Source organism: Canis lupus, chromosome 15, assembly GCF_003254725.2.
Source record: "Canis lupus dingo isolate Sandy chromosome 15, ASM325472v2, whole genome shotgun sequence".
Taxonomy (NCBI): Eukaryota; Metazoa; Chordata; class Mammalia; order Carnivora; family Canidae; genus Canis; species Canis lupus.
In genome coordinates, this window is record NC_064257.1 from 6,599,471 (window position 1) to 6,621,802 (window position 22,332).

At 63.6% G+C, this 22,332-nt stretch overlaps 1 protein-coding gene across 1 annotated transcript; it reads right to left on the reverse strand.

Moving 5' to 3' along the window:
• Positions 1-104: 104 nt before the first annotated feature.
• On the reverse strand, positions 105-18,970 carry TFAP2E (transcription factor AP-2 epsilon). Its single transcript, XM_025419957.3, has 7 exons — positions 18,944-18,970; positions 17,901-18,365; positions 17,433-17,484; positions 6,313-6,535; positions 4,906-5,024; positions 4,322-4,463; positions 105-3,775 (listed from the first exon to the last, which is right to left on the reverse strand). Exons 1-7 carry the CDS (start codon positions 18,968-18,970, stop codon positions 3,496-3,498), a joined length of 1,308 nt encoding a protein of 435 aa, XP_025275742.1. The 3' UTR covers positions 105-3,495.
• Positions 18,971-22,332: the final 3,362 nt, after the last annotated feature.

The following is a 22,332-nucleotide window of genomic DNA, read 5'->3' on the forward strand; positions in this document are numbered from 1 at the left end:
GGATTCCTGGGTGGCTCAGCGGTTTAGCGCCTGCCTTTGGCCCAGGGCGCGATCCTGGAGACCCGGGATCAAGTCCCACGTCCTGCTCCCTGCATGGAGCCTGCTTCTCCCTCCTCCTGTGTCCCTGCCTCTCTCTCTCCCTCCTATGTCTATCATAAAAAATAAATAAATAAATAAATAAATAAATAAATCTTTAAAAAAAGATTTATTTACAAGAAGGTGAGAAAGAAAATGGGGGAGGGGCAGAAGGAGAGACTTTCAAGCAGACTCCCCCCTGAGTGGGGGGACAATGGGGAGGAGGAGGCGGCTCCATCCCACAACCCATGAGATCATCACCTGAGCTGAAACCAGGAGTCAGATGCCCAATCAACTGGGCCACCCAGACACCCCCAGATTCTTTTTTAAATGCCAACTGGGTCCCTCTAAATTGATTGCCTCAAGTTTGGAAAACCCTGGGAAGTCACTGATTTTTTAACACTCCTGCCCAAACTGCTCAGGATGGTCTTCCGATTGGTTCCCATCTGCTTTAGGTGATTAATACGTGGAGAACGATCTGTTCCTTCCCTGACCTGGGGGGAGAGGGGCCAGGATGGAGAAGAGCGGCTGGTCGGCCTCAGGGTCGGGAAGCTCAGCCCGGACTAGGGAAGAGGTTAGGGAAGCGGACAGAGTTGAGGTAGCCTGACAGGTGCTTGGCTTCCCTGCGCAGCAGCAGTGGCTGAGGCTGCTTTGCCCGAGTCCCCACTGAGCCGGCCCCGAGTCCTGTCACTGCCTCCTTTCCTGTCACTGCCTCCTTCCATGGCCCTTTGCCCAAAGCAGCGACGCTGCACGAGCAGGAGGGGCATCGGGGATTGTAACCGGCTGCCTTCCGCTCCCTCCCGTGTGAGTTAGGAACACGCCTTAGGAGGAAGGCCTCGCCCACCTCACTTCACGAGGTTTGAAAGTGGGCAGGTGTTTAAAGGCTACTCTTACTCCTCCTGGAGCCCCGTGATCCCTCAAAAGAAAAACAGGAAAGTCTTTTCTCTAAATGAACGTAAACTCCAAAAGCTGATGCTTGCCCAACTCTCCCATTTAATCCACATCTACCTGCTTTGCAAAAAAGAGGCTGCACAATCTGTCTGTATATACTTGAATTATCATCTGCTTCTCCTTAGGGAAAGACCCAGTTTATCAGAGGCTAAAACACAGTTTTTCCCGCCTGTGGAATAACGAACAAACCTTACTGGGAGGAACCAAATGCTGAGACCCCATTAGAAGCTTCTTAGGCCACCTATGTTCTCCTCCGTGCGTTCCTTCCTCTGCACTGTCCCCACCTTGACTGTATACTGGGGGACCAGAGCCTTGGACCTGCTCCGCTCCCTGCGCTCTGCAGAGGGCCCGTGGGGCAGTGGGAGTGGAGGCGCGGGATGAGACCCGCCTGCACGAGTCCCTTTTGCTCGCTCTGTGACCTTTGTCAAGTTATGCTAAGATAGACTTTTCCCATATCTAAAATAAGACTTGGTTAGGACTCCGTGGTTAACAGGGCAAGTTGTCCAGCCCCGAATAACTCATAATAATAACCGGTTTCCTCCTTGTCCACCTTAGAGACACTTAACAGCCTTTTATTGGTTTACTACGTGCTAAGCATTACGTGCTATCTGTCGACGTGTTCTCTCAGCTTCTCATTGTCCCCAACAGCTTCTGTAGTCGGGGGTCTGTGGCCGGGCCCAGGGCTTTGGCGGAAGCAGAACACCCACACTTCCAGCCTCCCCTGCAGTCCTCCCGTCCTACGGACGCGATGAGGCAGTGGCCCTTCTCTGCAGAAGAACGCACATCCTTGGGCCTTTGCCCGAGGGGACGGTGCCTAGAGCTACGCTCCCTCCACTTCCGCAGAACTCCACATCTGTGGCCACACCACCTGCAAGGAACTGGCTGGAGAACATTCCCGACAACGCGAACAGCGGGCGCTGTGGCCCCCGTGAGGCGTGAGACTAAGTGGTCACTGCAGGAACAGGCAGGAAGCTAGTGTGGCCGGAGCCCAGGGGATGGTGAGGAGCAGAGCTTAAGGGCACCGGGGGGTGGGGGGGGGGGGGAAGGTTGAGCGTCTGCCTTCGGCCCAGGGCATGACCCTGGGGTCCTGGGATCGAGTCCCGCGCCCCGGCCAACAAGACCAGCGCCCAGGCCTTCTGATGGGTTGGCTGGAGGGGTGGGACTCCCCAGTTTCCGGCGTAAGCAGCTGGGTGGAGGGGAAGTGTGGCCGAGGTCGGATTGGGGGACCCGAGTCACGCGCCCCATTTTGGACGGACATCTGAGACCCTGTGAGTCCCGGGGAGACGTCGCACGTGCATGGGCACCGCAAACCTGGAGGGCAGAGAGGCGCCGCCAGGGAAGGTCACACCGAGAGGTCAGAGGAAACTGGGCGTGGGGAGCCAGAGAAGAGTCGCCGAGGAGAAGGTGGTCGGTCGCGTCGGGTGCCCCTAAGTCCAGAACCGGACACTGCAGCCGTCGGTGACCTTGCTAGTGGGTGGCAGCAGGCTGCTGCGAAGGAAGCCAGGCCGAGGCAGGCGGGGGAGAAAAGTGGGGGTGACGGGGGGACGGGGGCCTGTCACAGGCCTGAACCGCAGGGGACTGAACGGGACTGCTTGGGGGGCTGACGTGGTAGGGGCCTGTGCACAGAGGAGGGAAGAGCCGCCCGAGGATCGGACTCAAGAGAGTGGCCAGGTTAGCGTGGGACACACGCGGGGTCCCCGCATCCCTACTGCCGCAGACCCCCCAGCGACGCCCTGGTGCCGGGTCACACGCACCGACAGGCACACGGTCGCCTTTGCACGGAGGCTGCCAATCAGGAGTCCACGGCCCTGGCCCCCCAGACAGAAGGAACAGGAGTCCATGGGCCTGGGACTCGTGGCAAAGCCGGTAACGGCGCCACCTGCCCCTGGCGCTCCCACTGGTGCCCTCAGCACCCCCATGACTCCCCGAGGGCCCGTGCCCACCTGGGGCCCCACCGCGGCCTGGGCTACAGACGCGGTAAAAAGCTTTTATTAAGAAAATGGGGGAGCGACCGGAGAGTCGCAGGGGTGCAAGGACGGCGGGGTCCAGACAAACGGCAGCAGGTACAAAATCTCGGCCCCGGCCCCGTGTCCCCCGGAGCCCCCGGCCCCCTGCAGTCCCGCTCCAGGGCCTCTGCGCAGGACACAGTGAGCGCGTCCTCGGGTCGGGACAGGGGGGCTGCACCCTTTCTTAACCCTGCGCATCTGGGGACGACGGCCACTGCCCCACTGCCCGGGACAGACAGGCCTCTGATGGCTGCCGTCCTGGAGGAGGAGGCGCCTTCCTCCCCCCATCTGGGCCGCCCCGTCCTCAGGCCGCCGGCTGCCCCCTTCCCCTCCAGTGCCCCAAGCCAGGCCCTAGCTGCCGCCCGGGCAGCGGCACGCAGGTGGCGGCTGGGGGGCAGCCCCAGGGGTCCCTGCACCCGGGTCCCCGCCGCCTGCAGCTCTGAGCCCCCGGGGCCGCCGGGCGTCACTTGCGGCGCTTGGCGTCCTTCCCCGGGGCCTCGGGCTCCCCGGGCCCGCCGGCCGGGCCTGCAAACATCTGGTCCAGGCCCTTGAGCGACTCGAGCAGGTAGTTCTGGAAGGCGGTGAGCGCGGCGCAGATGGCCGGCCCGCCGAAGCCGTGCGTGAGCAGGCTGAAGTGCGTCAGGCGGCCCTGCACCCCCGGCTCCAGCAGCAGGCCCGGGCGGCTGGCGCCCAGCGGGGAGCGGTCCTGCGCCATCAGGTCGGCGAACTCCTTGCAGATCTGCCTGCCGGGGAGGTGCGGGCGTCGGGACAGAGGTCGCACCCACTGCCGGGGGCTGCCGCACCCACCCCCGGGGCCGCCGCTGCTCGCGGCCGCGCCCAGAGCCTCACACCCGCCGTGGTCACGGCTGCTCCCCGGCCTCCCGTCGCAAACACCCTGAGCTTCACGGATTTGGGGAGAACGGGGAACCTTCCGGAAGTGGCCTCGGGATGGCAGCTGGCGGTGGGCACGACGGAGGACTCGGTGCTGCGCCCCCTGCGCCCGCTGTCCTCGTGCCAACAGGTGCTGTCACCCAGCAGCCGCGGGGACGAAGCTGGGGTGCGAGGCGCGCCCAGTCCGTGGCCGGGATTAGGGTCCTGCACCCGGCACGTGGCTCAGGCCGGAGCCCAAGGCCTCACGGTCCCGGGGACCCGGCCGCGTGGCTGCTCAGGGATCGGAGGCCTGGGCAGGAGGCTGGGGTGGCACCTGCTGGGGACTGCGCGGCGCCCGGAGGCTCCGTCGCAGGGGGGGCCACGGGGTGGGGGGACAGGGCGCGGGGCAGGGTGCTCACCTGGCGGCCAGCAGCATGCTCTTGCGGCCGGGCAGCTGCGCGGGCTCGGCGTGCTGGCGGCTCACGTACTCCGCCGCCGCCTTGGCCGGGAACTCGGTCTCGCACACGTAGCCGAAGTCTCGAGCCAGGTGCACGGCCTCTCCTGCGGGTTGCGCACAGCGTGGGGCCTGGAGCCCGGGGCGCGCACCCCAGCCCCAGCCCCGGCCGGCTGCACCTGCGCCTGCTTCCGTGGCTTCCCTCCCTGCACACCCCGCTGCCGCCCCTTGGGGCCCCCGAAGCCCTGGGGCGGCAGGCGAGCTCACCAGGGGCCCAGGCTCCCGGCGACTGACCCACGGTCCCCGGGCTCCGGGCGACTTACCCAGGGTTCCGGCCTCCAGGAGACTGACCCAGGGTCCCGGCCTCCAGGAGACTGACCCAGGGTCCCCAGGCTCCAGGAAAGGGATGCTTGCGCCCCCTCCCCTCACCACGTGCAAGCCCCGGCCACCACCGCCCCCGTCCACAAGGCCCGCACACGCCCGTCTGCGTGGACGCTGCGTCGGGGCAGTCCCGCCCAGCTCGGTCACACGCCCCCAGGCCGCGCTCACCTTCCACCAGGGAGGTCAGGAGCGTCACGTTGGCGGCCTTGCGACGGCCGGCGGGCAAGTTGAGCCCGATCTTCTCCAGGCGCTCCCTCAGGCAGCGGCCCCCGTTCTTGGACTTGGCCCTTGGCGTCGAGGGGACAGACGGACACACAGACACCGTGAAGGCCACAGAGAGGCGCGTGGCTGCGCCAGCCCAGCAGGGCCCCGCCGCCCCAACCCCTGCGGCCCCCTGGGGCCCCTCCAGCCCGGGCCCAACCTCTTCCCAACCTCACTGGCTGTGCGGCCGAGATGGGGCTGGGGGGCCTGGGCCATGGCTCCAAGAGCCCCCCATTTCTCTCTAGGCCCCTCCATGGCAGCGGGGACAGCCGGGGTGCGGGAGGACCGACGGGGTCTGGGGGGCTCCCCCCACTTTAGCACAGGAGCCGAGCCACATGGTCACCAGGGGACAAGGCATAAGCACGCATCCACATGGACACGCACCCCAACAGACCCACACGCAGAGAGCGACACAGGAACACACGTTCACGCCAGCCAAGGTCCCAGGGACACATGTACAGACACGCATGGACTCCTACGAGCCCCCCGGGGAGCCCAAGGGGGCCGGGAACGGCGAACCCCCAGACCTGCACAACGCAGCTTCCGTGTGGGGCTGCGCACAGGTAAACACACACCTGCCCGTCTCTGCGAGCACACATGGTCACACGGCGAGGGACACACTCTAGAGACACAGGAAACACAGACTTCTGGGTGCCCCCCACCCCCCACCATCCTCAGACACATCGAACCCTGGGGACCCGGGGGGGTTGCTCAGGTGGTTGAGCGTCCGCCTTGGGCTCAGGTCGTGACCCCGGGGTCCCGGGATCGAGCCCTGTGGGCCCCTGCTCCCGGGGAGCCTGCTTGTCCCTCTCCCTCTGCCGCTCCCCCTCTGACATCTCTCCCTCTCTGTATTTCTCTGTCTCAAATGAAGAACTAAAATCTTAAAAAACCAAAAGGCACAAGAAACTCGTGGCCCCGAAGCACAAATACCCTGGGTAGGGTTCCCCGGGACAGGGACCCACACAGACACACAGACGCCAAGGAAGACGGTGCACGGACCTCCAGACCAGAGGCCTGTGCTCCACGGGGGGCAGGGAGCCCTTTGGGGCCCTTTGGGGGCAAGGATGAGGACGGCATTTCTCTTCGCCAGACCCAGCCCGGTCCGCTCTGACACGGGGAGGTCGTCTGTCCCCTGCCTGCGGCCGGGCCTCTTCGTCCACCTGCCCCCAGCCCCGGGCCAGTGGGAGCCGCTAGGGCCCCGGCCTCCCCCAGAACATGCACGGGTCCCCACGGACGCGCAGGTGGCGAGGGGCTGCGGCCCAGGGTGGGGTGGGCCCCGGGGGCTCGGCCAGGAGCTGTGGCTGGCCGTCTTACCTGCGAAGGACACCACCCAGGAGGGACGCATTGAGGCACTCGGGAGGCGACAGTCGCCGCTGGACCTCCCCCACCGTCACCTTGTACTTGGACGTGGAGCTGAGCAGCGACAGGCGGCCTGGCACCGAGCAGAAGACCTCGCTGGGGTTCACGACGCCACCACCCAGGCCGTCTTTGGGCAGCGAGAGGGCCGCCAGGCCGCTGGCTTTGGGGGGCACAGGGGCTGCAGACGGAAGCAAGAGCGGGGGCGTGGCTGAGCCGGACTTTACGGAAGGGGACACTGAGGCCCGCGGGTGAGCGGGACTCCCCGAGTCCACGCAGCGGACGGGCGGGGCAAACGGCCGCGGGGCTCCCCTCTCCTGTGCTCCCCGCACCTGTTCCCCTTCCCGAGCTGGCGGGCGCCCCGTTGGGACCCCGACGGCTGCTGCAGAGTCCGGGTGTCCGGGCAGGTGCAACCCGAGGGAGGGGGACCCGGAGGCGGGACTCCAGGCCAGGCCAGTGGGGTCTGTGCCAGGAGCCCGCCACTCCCCCTGCCTGCTTCGGGGGGGGGGTGTCTGGGGACTTTGGGGTCCCTCACAGGGTGGGACGGGTCCGGCCCCTTTAGGGCCCTGTCGCCCTTCCCGCCACGTCACTGTGGGCCGCTCAGGGACACCGGAGTGAAGACACACACCCCACGGGCCGCCCCAAAGCTCTCTGCCTCCTAATCCGCGTGGGGCGGTGAAGGGACTCTCAGAGGTTTTCTTTTATTTTTCTTTCTTATTTATTCATTTGAGAGAGAGACACAGAGGGAGCACAAGCAGGGGGAGAGGGGGAAGTAGGCTCCCTGCTTGATGCAGGACTCGATCCCAGGACCCCAGGATCATGACCTGAGCTGAAGGCAGATGCATAACTGACAGAGCCACCCAGGCGCCCCCAGAAATTAATTTTCCTAAAACCTCCCCGGAGGGAGCACCTGGGGCACCTGGGCGGCTCAGCGGGTGCAGCGCCCCCTCTTGGTCTCAGCTCAGGTCATGATCTCAGGGTCGGGAGTTCAAACCCCGTGTTGGGCTCCACACCGGGCGTGGAGCCTGCTTCAAAACAAAACAACTCAGAAAAAACACCCCCACTTGGATAATCCTGATTCCAAAAGAAAGTTCTCTCTGTGGTCTAACCTCCATCCAGCTGCTTAGCCTCAGGGGAAGGGAGAGCCTCGGGGGAGAAAGCAGCCCGGGGTGGGGGGGCTGCCTGGGAAGCCTGAGGCCAGCAGCTAGTTCAGTAGCACCCACCACACTCTGCACTCGCACGGGTGATGTTGCGGGATCCTGAGCACAGCCCACGAGGGGCCCGTGTCTGCTGCTCCCATTTTGCAGCTGGGGAGAGTGAGGCCCGGAGAGGGGAGGCCACAGAGCCGCCAGGCGGGGCACCGGGAGCAAGCCCTGCACGCGGGTCTGCGAGGCAGCACCGCAGTCCTGCAGCCATCCAGCAACCGCTTGTGAGGCCCGCATGCCAGGGCATGAGAGGCAAGCAAGGCTGGGGACACGGGGGTGCATTCGCACCCGCACCCGGACACCCAGCCAGGCCCCGGGTGCCGCCCTCCGCACCGCCCCCTCCCTCCCGGCACCGCGTCCTCCTGCACCCACGGGCCCAGGGCCCCTCCCATGCACATCACCCTCCAGACTAAGATCGGCGCTGCCCATCACGCCCCTTGAGTCAAATCCCAGCTTCCTTGCCGTGGCCAGAACGACGTGGCCCATCCTTCGGCGGGCGTCAACTGCACACAAGGGCTTGACACCCACAGCTCTGCGAGGTCTGTGCTATTACGTCCCCACTGCACGTCGGAGAAACAGAGAGTCCAGAGGGGTTCAGACGGACGGCATAGCAGGCGGGGAGCACAGACGGGTCCTGGGCCCTGATCAGACTCCAAAGTCCACATCCTTAACCATCCTAGCACCTGCCAGGTGACGCCCTCGTTCGCCCACTTTGCGTTCTGGCCACTGCCCGGGCCCCCATTTGTCCTTTAGGCTCTTGACCCAGACTGACCAGCAAAAATATACTGTCCTATATATACGCATATAATTTATATATACATAGACTATAAATTTAAGTTTTCTAGTAGCCCCATTTTTAAAAAGCAAAAAGAAATGTGAGGTTAATTTTAATATTTTTATTTTACCCCAATATGCCAAAAACACTATCATGGAAGCACGTAATCCGTATTTTAAAGATTATTAATGAGCGATTCCACATTCTTTCCTTGTACTTAGCCTTCAAAATGCGACGCACGCCTTACATTTCCAGCGCATCTTAATTCGCACAAGCCCCGTTGCCGGTGCCCAACAGCCACAGGTGCCTAGTGGCTCTAGACGTCGAAGGGGGGCGGCAAACAGGTAGCCAGTGAGCAAGGTGTGGGGGACAGGTGCCGCCCTATGGAAACCTGCTACTCGGCTGTTGGTGATCACACAGGACACACCAACGTGGCCAGGACTCCTGGCTGGTTTGGTTACCGATGACTCCAGGATTTGGGATTTCTTTGTGAAGGCTCTGGATTCTTAGAGCCTGGCAACCAATCCCAAGTCTTAAAAAAAACCCAGCACAGGCCAAAGGGAACATGGGGGAGTGCCACCTGCGAAGGGGGGCCACTAGGCTATGAGCTCTTCGAGCCGCACAGAAGGACTCCGTGCTCCTGAGCAGGCCCCTCCGTCCCCAGCCTCAGTGCGGGCACCATCTGCGCCCCCAGCCTCCCAGCCCCGTCTAGACCTGGCCTCCTCGCCCTGAACCCCCACCCCAGCTTCCATGGCTCTTCCTCCCCGACCAGGAGGGTGCCTGGACGGCAGGGCCTCAGCACAAGCGGGTATCAGTGCCTGTGGGATGAGTGAGCGGAGCAGCCTGAACGGAGAGGGGGGCATCCCTGTCCTTTCCATTGGTAGTGAAACCACCCCTCAGGCACGGGCCAGGAGGTCAGAGAGGTCACGAGTGGAAGAAGAGAAAAGCGCAGGATGTGTAGGGGGTGAGCAGCACACGTCCCACTGCAGGCAAGTCCCCATCCCGGGGCAGGACCCCAGGGGGAAGCAAAAGAGCCACGTGCCCTGGGAAGCACCAGAAACTCATCTAGCAAGATGAACGGTATTTTACTGCAGGTTATAACTTTAGGGGGGGCAGAAAGCGAGAGATTGAGAGAGAGAGAACCTTAGGCAGACTCCAGGCTCAGCGCGGAGCCTGACCTGAGGCCCCATCTCACACCCCTGAGGTTCCGACCTGAGCTGAAACCGAGAGGGGGACACAACCGACTCTGCCGCCCAGGCGCCCCTTTAATGCCGTATATTTTTAAATTAATGTAAACAAGATTTTAATTAGAAACAGTCTCGGAGGGTGGGGATGCCTGGGGGGCTCAGTCAGTTAAGCGCCTGCCTTGGGTTTAGGTCATGATCCCGGGGTCCTGGGATCGAGCCCCAGGTCTGGAGCCTGCTTCTCCCTTTCCCTCTGCCGCTCCCCCTGCTTGTGCGCGCGCTCTCTCTCTCTCAAATAAATAAATAAAATCTTAAAAAAAAAAATAGAGTCTCTGATCCTGCTCTTGGCCCCACCCTGCCTCATGGACCTTTCATTTAAAAATTTTTTTATCTTAACATTTTATTTATTTAAGAGAGAGCACGCACAAGCAGGGGGGTGGCGACAGAGGGAGAGGAGGAGGGGGAAGCAGGGTCCCCGCTGAGGAGGGAGCCTGACATGGGGCTCGACCCAGGCCCCCGAGATCGTGACCTGAGCCAAAGGCAGAACGCCCAACCGACTGAGCCACCCAGGCGTCCCCACCGTGGACCCTTCCTTGACCGCAGCCTCCTCCCGGGGTGACGGGCCAAGGCGTCCTAGCCCAACGGGCCCGTGACACTGGGCTGACAGTGTGCCATCCCCACCTCCTGCTCTGGCGCCTCCCGAGCCTGTGCACAGCTTCCCTGCTCACCTGTGTCCCTCGTCCCCTGTGTCCCTCTGCCACGAGGAAACCTCATCTGGGTGATGGAGCTGTTCCCTATTGCAGTGGTTGCACGACTATGTGTTGACATTTGTCAAAATGCAAAGACACGTGCCTTTAAGGTTACCTACACCTCAAGCTTGACTTAAAAAAAAAAAAAACCAAACCAAACAACTCTACAAATCCATGAAATAAAAAGAAAAAGAAGGGTGGAATGACCGGCCTCCCTCTCGCATGACCCCGAAGGCAAAGGAACAGAAATAAGTCAGAAGGAATAGAAAATTCTGTCCTCCAGCCCCACTGTGTTCCGACCAGGGGCTCCCCAAGGCCAGGCCCCGGGAGAGGCCGCGCACATGGAACAGGTGGCGGCACAAACCGTGACGCCCGGCGTGGACGGGGCTCCGGGGTCAGACTGGCAGGTGCCCCCCCACCCCCCCGCGTGAGGCCCGGTCCCTGCTGCGCAGTCACAGCTTCCGTGGTCCTGGGTGCAGCGGGAACATGGCCCCAAGTGAGCCGATGGCTGCGAGGGCCTCAGCTCCTGATGGGAGTTCGGCTCAGGGCCTGCGCCAGGTTAATGCAGATCCAGGTGCCACCGGCGTAGGTGTGCGACAGGTAGACGCGCGCACGCGCATGTGTGTGTGTCTGTGTGTGTGAAAGGAAGTCCAGGCTCTGTGCCTTTCCCCGAGCCCCAGGATCTTTCCCATTTTCCTTGGGGCCTCTTCCCTCCAAAATGGCAAGAGGGGGATGCCTGGGGGGGGCTCCGCAGTTGAGCAGCTGCCTTAGGCCCAGGGCATGACCCCGGGGTCCTGGGATCGAGTCCCGCGTTGGGCTCCCTGTAGGGAGCCTGCTTCTCCCTCTGCCTGGGTCTCTGCCTCTCTCTCTCTCTGTGTCTCTCATGAATAAATACAATTAGAAAGAAAGAAAGAAAGAAAGAAAGAAAGAAAGAAAGAAAGAAAGAAAGAAAGAAAGAAAGAAAAGAAAAGAAAAGAAAAGAAAAGAAAAGAAAAGAAAAGAAAAGAAAAGAAAAGAAGTGGCACGAGGAATGGGAACCAAGGCTGGGGAGGCGGTGGCGTGAGAAAGGGACAGTCATGAAGGTAGAATGAAAGCAGCACAGACTGCAGAGCAGGGACACTGGTGCTTGGCTCCCCGACCGCCTGACGCCCGTGGCGTCCTCCCTGCCTCCCCGGCCTCCCCCCACGGCACAAGCACAAGCCTTCCACACGCACACACTCCTACCACCAACACCAGAGCTCCTGGTCGTCCAGCCGGTCACACAAGACACCCACTTGTCTACACGCTGCGTCCACGGCGGGCAGCTACGGTCCGAGCACCGAATCTGGGGAGGAGGCAAAAGACTCTCCCAGGAAGCGGACTGAAATTTCAATTCCGTCTAGAAGCAAAGGCAGGAAAAAACTCCCTGTGCCCCTGGCCTGGGGAGTGGGTTCCAAGGCTCAACCCTGGAACCACGATCCGTAAAAGAAAAGAGTGATAAAGCGGGACCTCAGCAGAATTGTGCACCTCTGCACCTCGGAAGGCACTATTTAAAAAAAATGGAAAGACAAATCATGAACTTGAAGGAAACAGTAGAAAATCACATATGTGATCAAGGAGGCCGACGCTCAACCCCTGGGCCACCCGGGCGTCCCTAAATAAATTAATCTTAAAAAGAAAAAAAAGACAATGTCAAGTGTAGGTGAGGCCGGAGCCCTGTTGTTGGAGCAGAAATGTGGAACAGAACATTCTGGGAAGCAGCGTGCCAGGCCTGTAGGAAATTAAATACCAACTTACCGTGACGCCCAGGATGTCACCACCCGGGATTTACCGAAGCGCCATGAAAACACAGGTGTGCACACAGACGTGTGTGAGTGATCGGAGCAGCATGAGCACGGCAGCCCGAGGGTGCAAAATCCCGAGCGCCCAGCAACGGGTGACCCCGCACGCCGCGGGGTGCGGCCCCACAACACAAGGAAACAAGGGACCCAAGCAGAACTACTCACACCTGCCTGACACAGGTGAGCCTCCAAAACACTACACAGGGAGAAGTTGCTGGATGCACCCCTGGCATGTTTATGGATTCCACGGATGCAGCGTGTCTGGAAATGGGGCCGCCTTGGGCGGGAGTGAGGATGAGCCACAGGCAGAACGCAGAGATCTCAGGGTGATGCACAGGCCGTGGGCCGAACGCTGGGAATGACGGCTACAGGACTCTGTACATTGACTAAAAATCATCGAATTATACCATTACATGGCTGATTTCAGGAATGTACATTTTTGACTGCAGTGGCTGCGTGACGAAGGCAGGCTCCTGCCCGAGCTTGCAGGGCCCCCCGCTGCGAGAGGCACCCGGGAAACCTTGGCTCTACAGGCACCTCCAGGGCCTCTGATGCCTGCGGTTCCTCAGCCCACACTCAGGGTGCATGGGGGCAAGGGGTGCGGCTGGAGAAGGCAGACGGGTGGGGAGGCCACCCTGCCCAGCCCACTACCCCCCGACCCACTGGCTAAGTTTCCTTCCCACTAACTAACCTGGGCTCACCTGCCCGCCCTCCTGGCCTCAGCCACCACCCAGACCCCCACCTGCTCGGCACTGGGCCTCCCCTCTCCTTCTGGGGCGACCAGGGCCCGGGAGGCAAGTGAGGCAGGAACGTGCAAGTGCCGGGTCCCCTCCTCTCTCTACGTGAAACTCTGATTTTTTGTTCATCATGGATTTGTGGCAAGTGCTTCCTATTTTAAAATACTGCACTAAGAGGGACGCCCCAGGGGGCTCAGTGGTTGAGCGCCTGCCTTCGGCCCAGGGAGTGACCCAGGTTCCTGGGATCGAGTCCTGCATCGGGCTCCCTGCATGGAGCCTGCTTCTCCCTCTGCCTGTGTCTCTGCCTCCCTCGCCTTCTGTGTCTCTCGTGAATAAATAAATAAATAAATCTTAAAAAAAAAAGTCAGTGGGGTCCAATAAAGAGAAAACCATTTTAAAAAATATATTTCAAATAAATAAATAAATAAATAAATAAATAAATAAATAAATAAATAAATAAATTTTAAAAATGCTGCACCGCTAAGATATGTCATCCACCTGAGGCGCTGGGTGGCTCGTTGGGTTAAGCACGTGACTCCCGACCCCAGCTCAGGTCATGCTCTCAGGAGCCCCGATGCATGCTCTCAGGGGCCCTGATGCCCCTGAGTGGGGCTCCGTGCTCAGCAGGGAATCTGCTTAAGGATTCTCTCTCCCTTTCCCTCCGCCCCTCCCTCCACTTGCACTCTTTCTCTCTAATGCAAACAAATAAATATTTTTTTAAAATATATTTATATTGATCCAATCCTTGCCTCAAAGGTGAGCACTTCGCTCTCCGCACCCGAGGCCTGGCCCTGCGGAGATTCACCCGGAAGCCCGCAGCCTCCTGGAGCCCCAGAGCCAAGGACAGTGGAGGGGACGGTGGCCGTTGACTTCAGCCCCTTCCTGGAGACCCTGGGTTGGACCACAGAGCCCAGCAGGAAGGCCCGTCCCCAGGCCCAGCTGACCAGCCACCTTCTTGGAAGGGAGGCGTGATTCGTCTCAGTTCTCCTCCCTGCACCGCGGCCCCCCAGCTGCGGCTGGACAACCTGGACCCACGCAGACTAGGCGGCCTGGCCCTACCCGCGTGGAGGGCCTTTGCACGTGCTGTGTCTCCTTGGGGGACAGTAGCTTGGCCGGATGTCTCTGCAGCGCACTCTGACTTCAAACCCCGTCACACATTCATTCAACAAACCCCCGTGGAACACCTGGAAGACCCGCGCTCACCTCTCCTGGAGGAAGCCCCCAGCCTCAAGCACTCAGCTTCCTCCTCGTCTCACACCTCTCCGTGTTTCTCCACCAGACAATACTCCCCCCAGGTCTGGCCCCCGCCAGCCCCCATTGCTCGGCAGGTTGCAAAACCGGGAGTACCTGACTTGGGCAGTAGATGCAGCGCTCGCAGCCTCTCCTCTCCTCTGTGCCCCCCACACCCAGGGGCCCCCACACCCAGGGCCAGCAGGCCAGCACCCCGTCCCAGGGGGGTCCTGGGCGCAGGCTTGGCTCCTCCTTCCCCCTGCAGGCCGAGTGCCTGGGGCAGCGAAGGTTTCACAGCCAAGGTCAGGCTCCCCTCATCGAACCCCCACTCGGCTTCTGGGGTTTGGTGCCCAGGACCTCAACCCGAGCGGCCCTCTGGTGGGGCTGCGGAGCCGCACAACCGACACAGCGAGCCCCGCCCGACTCACCCCCCCCCCGTCCAGGGGGCCAGGGCCCGGCCGCCTCCCGTGGGTGACAGAGGCCCGAGGGCCGTCTGGGTGTCGCCGCAGCTGTCGCGTGGTCCGGAGGGCCCAGGAGGACACCAACCGGCCGCCCGGGGTCTTGCGGAGACAGAGACGGTGCAAGTCCCTGAGGAAACTGCTCACACCCGGCCACCTGCTTGGCCGCCGGGTCAGGGCCTGGGGACAGCTTTGTGGGCCCTGTCCCCTGCTCCCTGGTGCTGCCACGGAAGGCCCAGCTCGCACCTGGGGACCCAGGCGCTCCCTCCGCACGAGCCTGGCTCCCACCCCTCTCTCTTGGCCACTCCGCTCCCGGGTGAGCCACGTTGGCCCAGGGGGGCACCCAGGTGGCCAAGAGCTGGCACTGTGTGCGGTGCAGGGGATGTGCACGCCCCACCCCCGGGCCCAGCGGGCACCAGCGCCCACCCCCCCCAGGGCCCAGCAGGTACCCGCACCCCCCCAGGGGCCCAGTGGGCACCAGCACCCACCCCCCCAGGCCCTAGCAGGCACCAGCGCCCATCCCCCCCAGGGCCCAGCGGGTACCAGCACCCACCTCCCCCCAGGGCCCAGCGGGCACCCGCACTCACACCCCCCCCCAGGGCCCACTGGCCACCAGCGCCCCCCACCAGGGCCCAGTGGGGAACCAGCACCCACCCCCGGTCCCCAGGGCCCAGTGGGCACCCACATCCACATCTGCTCCCCAGGGGCCCAGCGGGCACCCACACCCACCCCCGCCCCCCCGAGGCCCAGCAGGCACCAGCACCTGCACGGCCCAATGGGCCCAGTGGGTCACACTCAGGACAATCCCGCGGTCCTCCCTGTGGTTCTGGAGCCACTGTTGGGGAGCCCGGTGCCTGCCTGGAACCCAGAATATATGGCAGCTCCCATCCTTTGAGAGAAACCATGTCCGGGCCAATCCAGGGCCTCGTCACCGCCAGTCTCCTGGCCGGGGCCTGGCTCTGGACTGGAGGTCAAGGCACTCTGAGCCCCAGCGGAGCCTTCTACGACTTCCCGCGGAGAGGTTCGCAGGCTCCGGGCATGCTTGGGATGGGGGGGGGCTGGCCCCCAGGGAGTCAGTGAGCCTAGTCCCCCTCCCTACCCCATTCCAGGCCACCCCCTGGGCAGAAGTGGGGAGCTGGGGACCGCAGCCACACTGTCTGTCCGGGGCGGGACGCAGCCCAGCCGCAGGCCCTTGCCAAGCGCAGATGGAGCTCTTCCGTCCTGCGTGTTCCCAAAAGTCCACTAAGTCAGGGCCGCATCCACCACCTCAGCGGCTCCTGGAAGCCGGTTTGGTTTCCCCTCCACATCCCTGCATCCGGGTGACACAGGCCAACACTAAGAGGCCCTTCTCTTCCAGGCTCGGGGCCTGTACCCCCACACTCTAGGCTGGCCAACTAGCTCTCCGCCCCTGGCAACCCAGCCCCGGCCCCTGGAGGGTCAGGCCTCACGCCCCATCCTACCCCAGCCTCAGCCCAGCCTCCCCCGAGAACAGGTGAAGTGCAAACGATGCCTGGGCTTGAAACGGCTCTTTCGGAAAACAACCGGAGCCAAATCCTGAGGGAGCGGCACCTGACCAGGCCCCACAGGCTCGTGTGTGCCATGGAATTCCTCCTGGGGCCCCTGCCCTAAATCTAAGGAGCCCACCCGAAGCCTGGACCCCTCTGACTCTCTGTGTGTCTCTTTCTCTCACTTTCTCACCTTTTCCTGGCACGTCCAGAACTGGGTCCTCCAGCGGGAAAATCCACTGGAGGGCAGGTCTCACGTCCCCAGCTTTCACTAGTGCAGAGACACAGGCACCCCCCAAAAGGCACAGGAATGATTCTCACATGCCTAGAGATCCTCTGGAGCAAAGAACAAACTCCAGGACACAACAAAGACCCTGACACACACAGAGAGACTCCCAAACTCCCAGAAATGTACACCAACATCCTGGGCACGCATCACACACTCAGCAACGGAGACACACTCCCAAGCCAAGAAACACCAGAAAGACACCTGGGAAAGGAACACGCCAGACACAGGAGCCCGAACTCACGCAGGACATCCAGGGGCAGGACATCCCACCCTCGGACGAACACCCCATATATCCACACGCCAAGTCCCATCACCCTAAATGTGGAAAGAGGCTCCGGCAAGAACAGGAAATGCCCCCAGGAAAACCCTCGCTTCCCCCACCCCACTCTGCGGCGGCCAGGCTGGGAAGGAAGGCTCGGAAGCCGGGAAGTGCTGAGGCTCTGGAAGGAGGAGGGCGTTTAGGGAACCCCGGGAACTGCACTCCGTTCGGCCTCTTAGGAATCAGCGAAGTAGTTTAACTCCCACGGCCAGTTAGTTCCGGAGCCCGAGTGCTCCCTCCCCTGGGCAGGGGCGGCCAGGCCCCTCCGTGCAACTCCAGGCCCCCAGCTGCAGTGAGCCCCGGGGGTTCAGTGTGCCCAGGCTGCAGGCTCTGGGGGCCACACCCCGACCTGCCATGTGCCTGAGCTCTGGAGGGGACCCCTCTTTGCCGCCCCGCTCTCTCTCCTGGGCTAGGAAGCTGCCGGCCGCAGCTGAAGCCTGCGGTGCACAGGAGGCAAGCTCCACAGGGTAGGGCCTGCAGCCCGCACCGTGTCCCCGGTACCCGCCAGCCTGCACCGTGTCCCCGTCCCCCTCAGCCCGCACCGCCTCCCCTGTCCCCCCAGCCTGCACCGTCTCCCCCAGTTCCCCCACACACACACCGTGTCCCACAGTTCCCCCCCCCCGCCCCCCCCGCAGCCCGCACTGTCTCCCCCATCTCCCTGCAGCTGGCACCATCTCCCCCAGTTACCCCTGCAGCCCGCACTGTCTCCCCTAGTTCCCCCTGCAGCCTGCATCATCTCCCCCACTTCCCCCCTGCAGCCCGCACTCCCCCTCTGCCCCCCGCAGCCACCTGCTGTGCCTTCCTTACCTTTCTTGATCACAGACTGGTCCAGGAAACCCATTCCCGGCTCATCCACGGCCTGAAAATAGGAGAGGCTGTGGTAAGGGTGCTTGGGGACCTAGGCCCCGTCACCTCCCCAGGCCCCACTCCCCTGCGCTCAGCACCCCCATTCGGGGGCGGCCTGGCGGCTGCAGCCCCAATACCTCCCTCTGGCCCGCGACCTTATTTGGAACCTTAGCCGATGCCTGGGCCTCTCTTTGTTGCAGGCACGGCCCCAGCGCACCCCCCTCCCCCCCCCCGGGCTCTGGGGCGGGGCCACAGGGGTGCCGGGGCCACGGAGAACTCGGGAAGGGGCTTGGGCTGCCGCGCTTGGAAGGCACCTGCAGCGCCCCTGCTGCGCCCCGACGGCACCTGCTGCGCCCCGAGAGCACCTGCAGCGCCCCGAGGGCACCTGCTGCGCCCCGACGGCACCTGCCGCGCCCTCCCGGGGCTCACCTGCAGGTCCTCCAGGCCGGGGGGCGCCGCCAGCCCCGGGAGGCCAAGGGGCGCTTCGGCCAGGCCGTGCAGGAGGCGGGGCGCGGCGGCGGCGGCGGCGGCGGCGGCGGCGTAGTCGCGGCGCGGGTCGAGGCCCAGGGCGCGGGCGGGCGGCGCCAGGAGGCCGGGCGGCTCGTCGTGGGCGCGGGCGGCGGCGCGGGGCGCGGCCCAGGCGGGCTGCGGGGGCTGCGGCTGCGCCAGGGGGCCCAGGCCGCCGAACGGGTCCGCCGCCAGGTGCGGGAAGGCGGCGGCGTCGGGCGCCGGGCCGTAGGGCAGCGGCGGCTGCGGGTAGGGCGGCGGGAAGTAGGGCGGCTGGAAGTCGGCGGCGGGCGTGTGGCTCAGCGGCGGCGCCGGCCCGTAGGGCGCGGGGGGCAGGGGCGGCAGGCGGGCCCCAACGGCAGCCGCGCCCGGCCCGTCGGGGCGCTCCTGGGGGCGGGGGGCGCGTCAGGCGAGCGGCCGCCGCCCAGGGACCCGCCCCGGGCACCCCCCACCCCGGCCCGCGGGGTCCGACCCGTCCTGCGCGCCCCGCGGGGCCTGGGGTCTCCCTCGGAGCGGCGCGCGGGGGCCCGGGGGCGACACGGGGGATGGCTGGAGGAGGGCGCGGCGGGGCCGGGCCGGGGGTGCCCGGGGCGGGGCGGCGGGCGGGGGGTCCGGCCGCGGGGCCCGGGGGATGCTTACGGGGGTCCGGCCCCGGCCCGGGGGATGCTTACGGGGGGGTCCGGCCCCGGCCCGGGGGATGCTTACGTGGGGTCCGGCCCCGGCCCGGGGGATGCTTACGGGGGTCCGGCCCCGGCCCCGGGGATGCTTACGGGGGGTCCGGCCCCGGCCCGGGGGATGCTTACGGGGGGGGTCCGGCCCCGGCCCGGGGGATGCTTACGGGGGGTCCGGCTCCGGCCCCGGGGATGCTTACGGGGGGTCCGGCCCCGGCCCGGGGGATGCTTACGGGGGTCCGGCCCCGGCCCGGGGGATGCTTAGGGGCCGGCCGCGGCCCGGCGCCGACTCACCATGGCGGGGTAGGTGTGCACCAGCATGGGGCGGCGGAGCCCTCGCCCGACGGCGGGCGCTGCAGGAGGACGCGCGGGGCCTGCGGAGCCCGCGGGGCTGCGGGGGGCGCGGCGGGGGGCGAGGCGGGCGGCGGGCGCTCAGCGGCGGGCGCCCCGGGGCGGGTCCATGGGGGGCGCCGGGCCGGGCGGGCGCGGGGCGCGGTCGGGCAAGCGGGTCCCGGGGCGCCGGCGCCCGCCCTCCGCCGTCTGAGCGCGGCCGCTCCATGCGCTCCAGTTATAGTGGCGGGGGCGCGCTGGGCCTCCAGGGCGCGCATTAAAGAGACACGCGGTGGCCGCTCCTCCCTTCTCCCGGCGACAGTTCAGGGGGAGGCGTGGCGCAGGCGGGACGGCGGGGAGGGTGGCGGGGCGGGAACCGGCCCCAGCGGGGCGCAGCTCTCCCAGCTGTGCGCGAACCGAGAGGGGTTGGAGGCCAGGATGCGGGGGCCTGGCCTGGGATGGGCCCTGTCGCCTTCACTTGCCTTTGAGCAAAGCAAACGCTGCTCCTGCGCATCCTCAGCCTCCTGGCCTGTAAAATGGGTGTCAACCCTTCCAGCAGGCGCCTGGCCCGACTGCGGATGGGGCCTCGGCAACGTGGAAGCAGTGTGAGAGCGGCAGACTCCAGCCACTGGCCCAGGGCACGCGTGTGTCAGCGTGTAACGTGTATGCCTGCGGGTGTGCAGTGCCAGCCCAGGCTCCCTGAGCCGCCTCCAGAGGGGCCCCTGTCCTCAGCCTCCTGACGGCTGGTAAGTCCCAATGCCAAGCCAGGCTCCGAGGAAGCAGGTTGCACAGAGAGACAGCAGGCCAGATGGAGGCTGGGCAACAGGGAGTGTAGGCCTCTCACACCAAGACACTGTTGAGTGACTATGTGTGCAACTGCCCCACTTGGACGGAGTGCAGTCGTCACACTGACATGCGCAGGCTGTGTGCTCGTGTGTCACTGTGGCAGGCGCTGGCCGGCGCTCAAGCACAATCCAGGCCCCAAAAGGTCCTGCACCTTTCCTTCTCCCCACACCCAGCCCTCTCCTCCCGAGAAGCAGGGGCAAGGATGAAAGAAAGGGAAATGAGAGGAATACTAGAGGAGCAGGAATTTCAAAAGCAGGAGGGGGGGGGCGTCTGGGTGGCTCATTTGTTAAGCATCTGCCTTGGCCTCTGGTCATGGTCCCAGGGTCCTGGGACTGAGCTCCTGTCCTTCGGGCTCCCTGCTCAGCGGGGAGTCGGCCTCTCCCTCAGCCTGTGTACTCTTGCTCTCTCTCTCTCTCAAATAAACACAATCTTTTTTTTTCTCTCTTTAAGATTGCATTTATTTACTCATGAGAGACACACAGAGAGAGGCAGAGACACAGGCAGAGGGAGAAGCAGGCTCCCTGCAGGGACCCCGACTCAGTACTTGATCCCAGAACTCCAAGATCACACTTTTTGAGCCAACGGCAGGCACTAAGCCGCTGAGCCACCCAGGGATCCCACACTTTTTCTTTTCTTTTTTTCCACACTTTTTCTTTAAGATTTTATTTATTTATTCATTAGAGACAGAGAGGAAGAGACACAGGCAGAGGGAGACACAGGCTCCATGCAGGGAGCCCGATGAGGGACTTGATCCCGGGCCCCTGGGGTCACGCCCTGAGCCGAAGGCAGACAGACGCTGAACCACTGAGCCACCTGAGGATCCCAATAAATACAATCTTTAAAACAACTTGAAAAAATAAAAAGCAGGGGCAATCCTGGTGGCTCAGTGGTTTAGCACCGCCTTCAGTCCAGAGCATGATCCTGGAGACCCAGGATCGAGTCCCAGATCGGGCTCCCTGCATGGAGCCTGCTTCTCCCTCTGCCTGTGTCTCTGCCCCCTCCGCCCTCCCGCCCGTGTCTCTCATGAATAAATAAAATCTTAAAAAGAAAAAATAAAAAGCAGAAGGAAGCGAGGAAGCTTCCTTGTTTATTTTTTTTTTTTTTTTTTTTTTTTTATTTATTTATGATAGTTACAGAGAGAGAGAGAGAGGCAGAGACACAGGCAGAGGGAGAAGCAGGCTCCATGCACCGGGAGCCCGATGTGGGATTCGATCCTGGGTCTCCAGGATCGCGCCCTGGGCCAAAGGCAGGCGCCAAACCGCTGCGCCACCCAGGGATCCCAGCTTCCTTGTTTAAAGGAAGAAGATGCTGAGACCAAGGCCTAGAAGAAATCCTCGCAGAAGTACTTAGTACAGGGTGTGCCGTGCTCTGTGCTAAGTACCTGGTGGGACTGGGTCATTTCAGCCGTGTCTCTAGAGGGGAGGACGAGGCACAGAGGACTGAACCCGTTTGCCCAAGGTCGGGTGGCTGGCTGAGGGTTGGTGCTGGGAACTCCTACCCGAGACTGCCTGCCACTCGGGCACTGGGAACGGAGTTCTGACCCCCTCGGCCTGTGCTCCCCCACATCCCTCTTCCTCTCTGACACCAGTTCCTGCAACTCCAAGCAGTGGGACAGCAAAGTAGGGGGGTCACAGAGGCCTGTATGTTTCCGAGGCCCCTTTCCAGGGAAGCGGATGATGCCAAAGGAGAGGTGACAATGTGGCGGTGGATGACAGAAGGGGGGGTTAGCCCCAGAAGGTAAGTGGAGGAGAGGATCCCAGTGAGGTAAGTGAGGGGGGATCCCAGAGACATTTGGCAGGTGCGGAGCTCAGGCCTGGGTCATCCCAGCCTGGGGGGCCGTGGGGCAGGAAGAGGCTAGAAGCAGCATCACTGAGAAGTTTCTGGAGGCTGGAGCCACCAGCTAGGTGGACGAGCCAGTCGGACAGGGCGGACCCGAGGTCTGGTGTATGTCACGCAGGTCTGTGCGTGCGGGGGTGAATCTGTGACGAGACCCCCCCTCCTCGCCTCTTGGATTCAGCGGCGGGACATCAGAAGCGAGGCTGCAGGACAGGAGGGTGCGGGTGGGTGTGTGGCACCCTTTGGGGGAGGCCCAAGGCTGGCGATGCCCATGCCCAGCCCTGGGGACCCCCGGCTGTGTCCGGCAGGCTGCAGGAAGGGCGTAAGGAGTGGACAGGCTGTCCGTCCAGGGGCCTCCAAGGGCTTCCTCTGGCTACTTCCTTGCGGCCTGAGACACCCCTGTGGCCTCCTTGTCCCCCCGCCCCGCGACCACTCCTCAGCCACGTTGCTACTCACTGTCAGGGGCGCAGCCTCGGCCCTTCCTTCCCATCTACGCTTGACGAGGGCGAGTCATTCATCCTCAAAGCCCTGGTGGCTGCGGGCGGGCTGTCACCCGTGGTCTGGTCCGTACCTCTCGCGAGGTGCGCACACCCAACGGGGGCGGCCGCCTGAAGCCCCCCCAGCCCCCGGTAGTCCCCAAAGTGTGTTTCCGGGACCGGCATCCCCTGCCG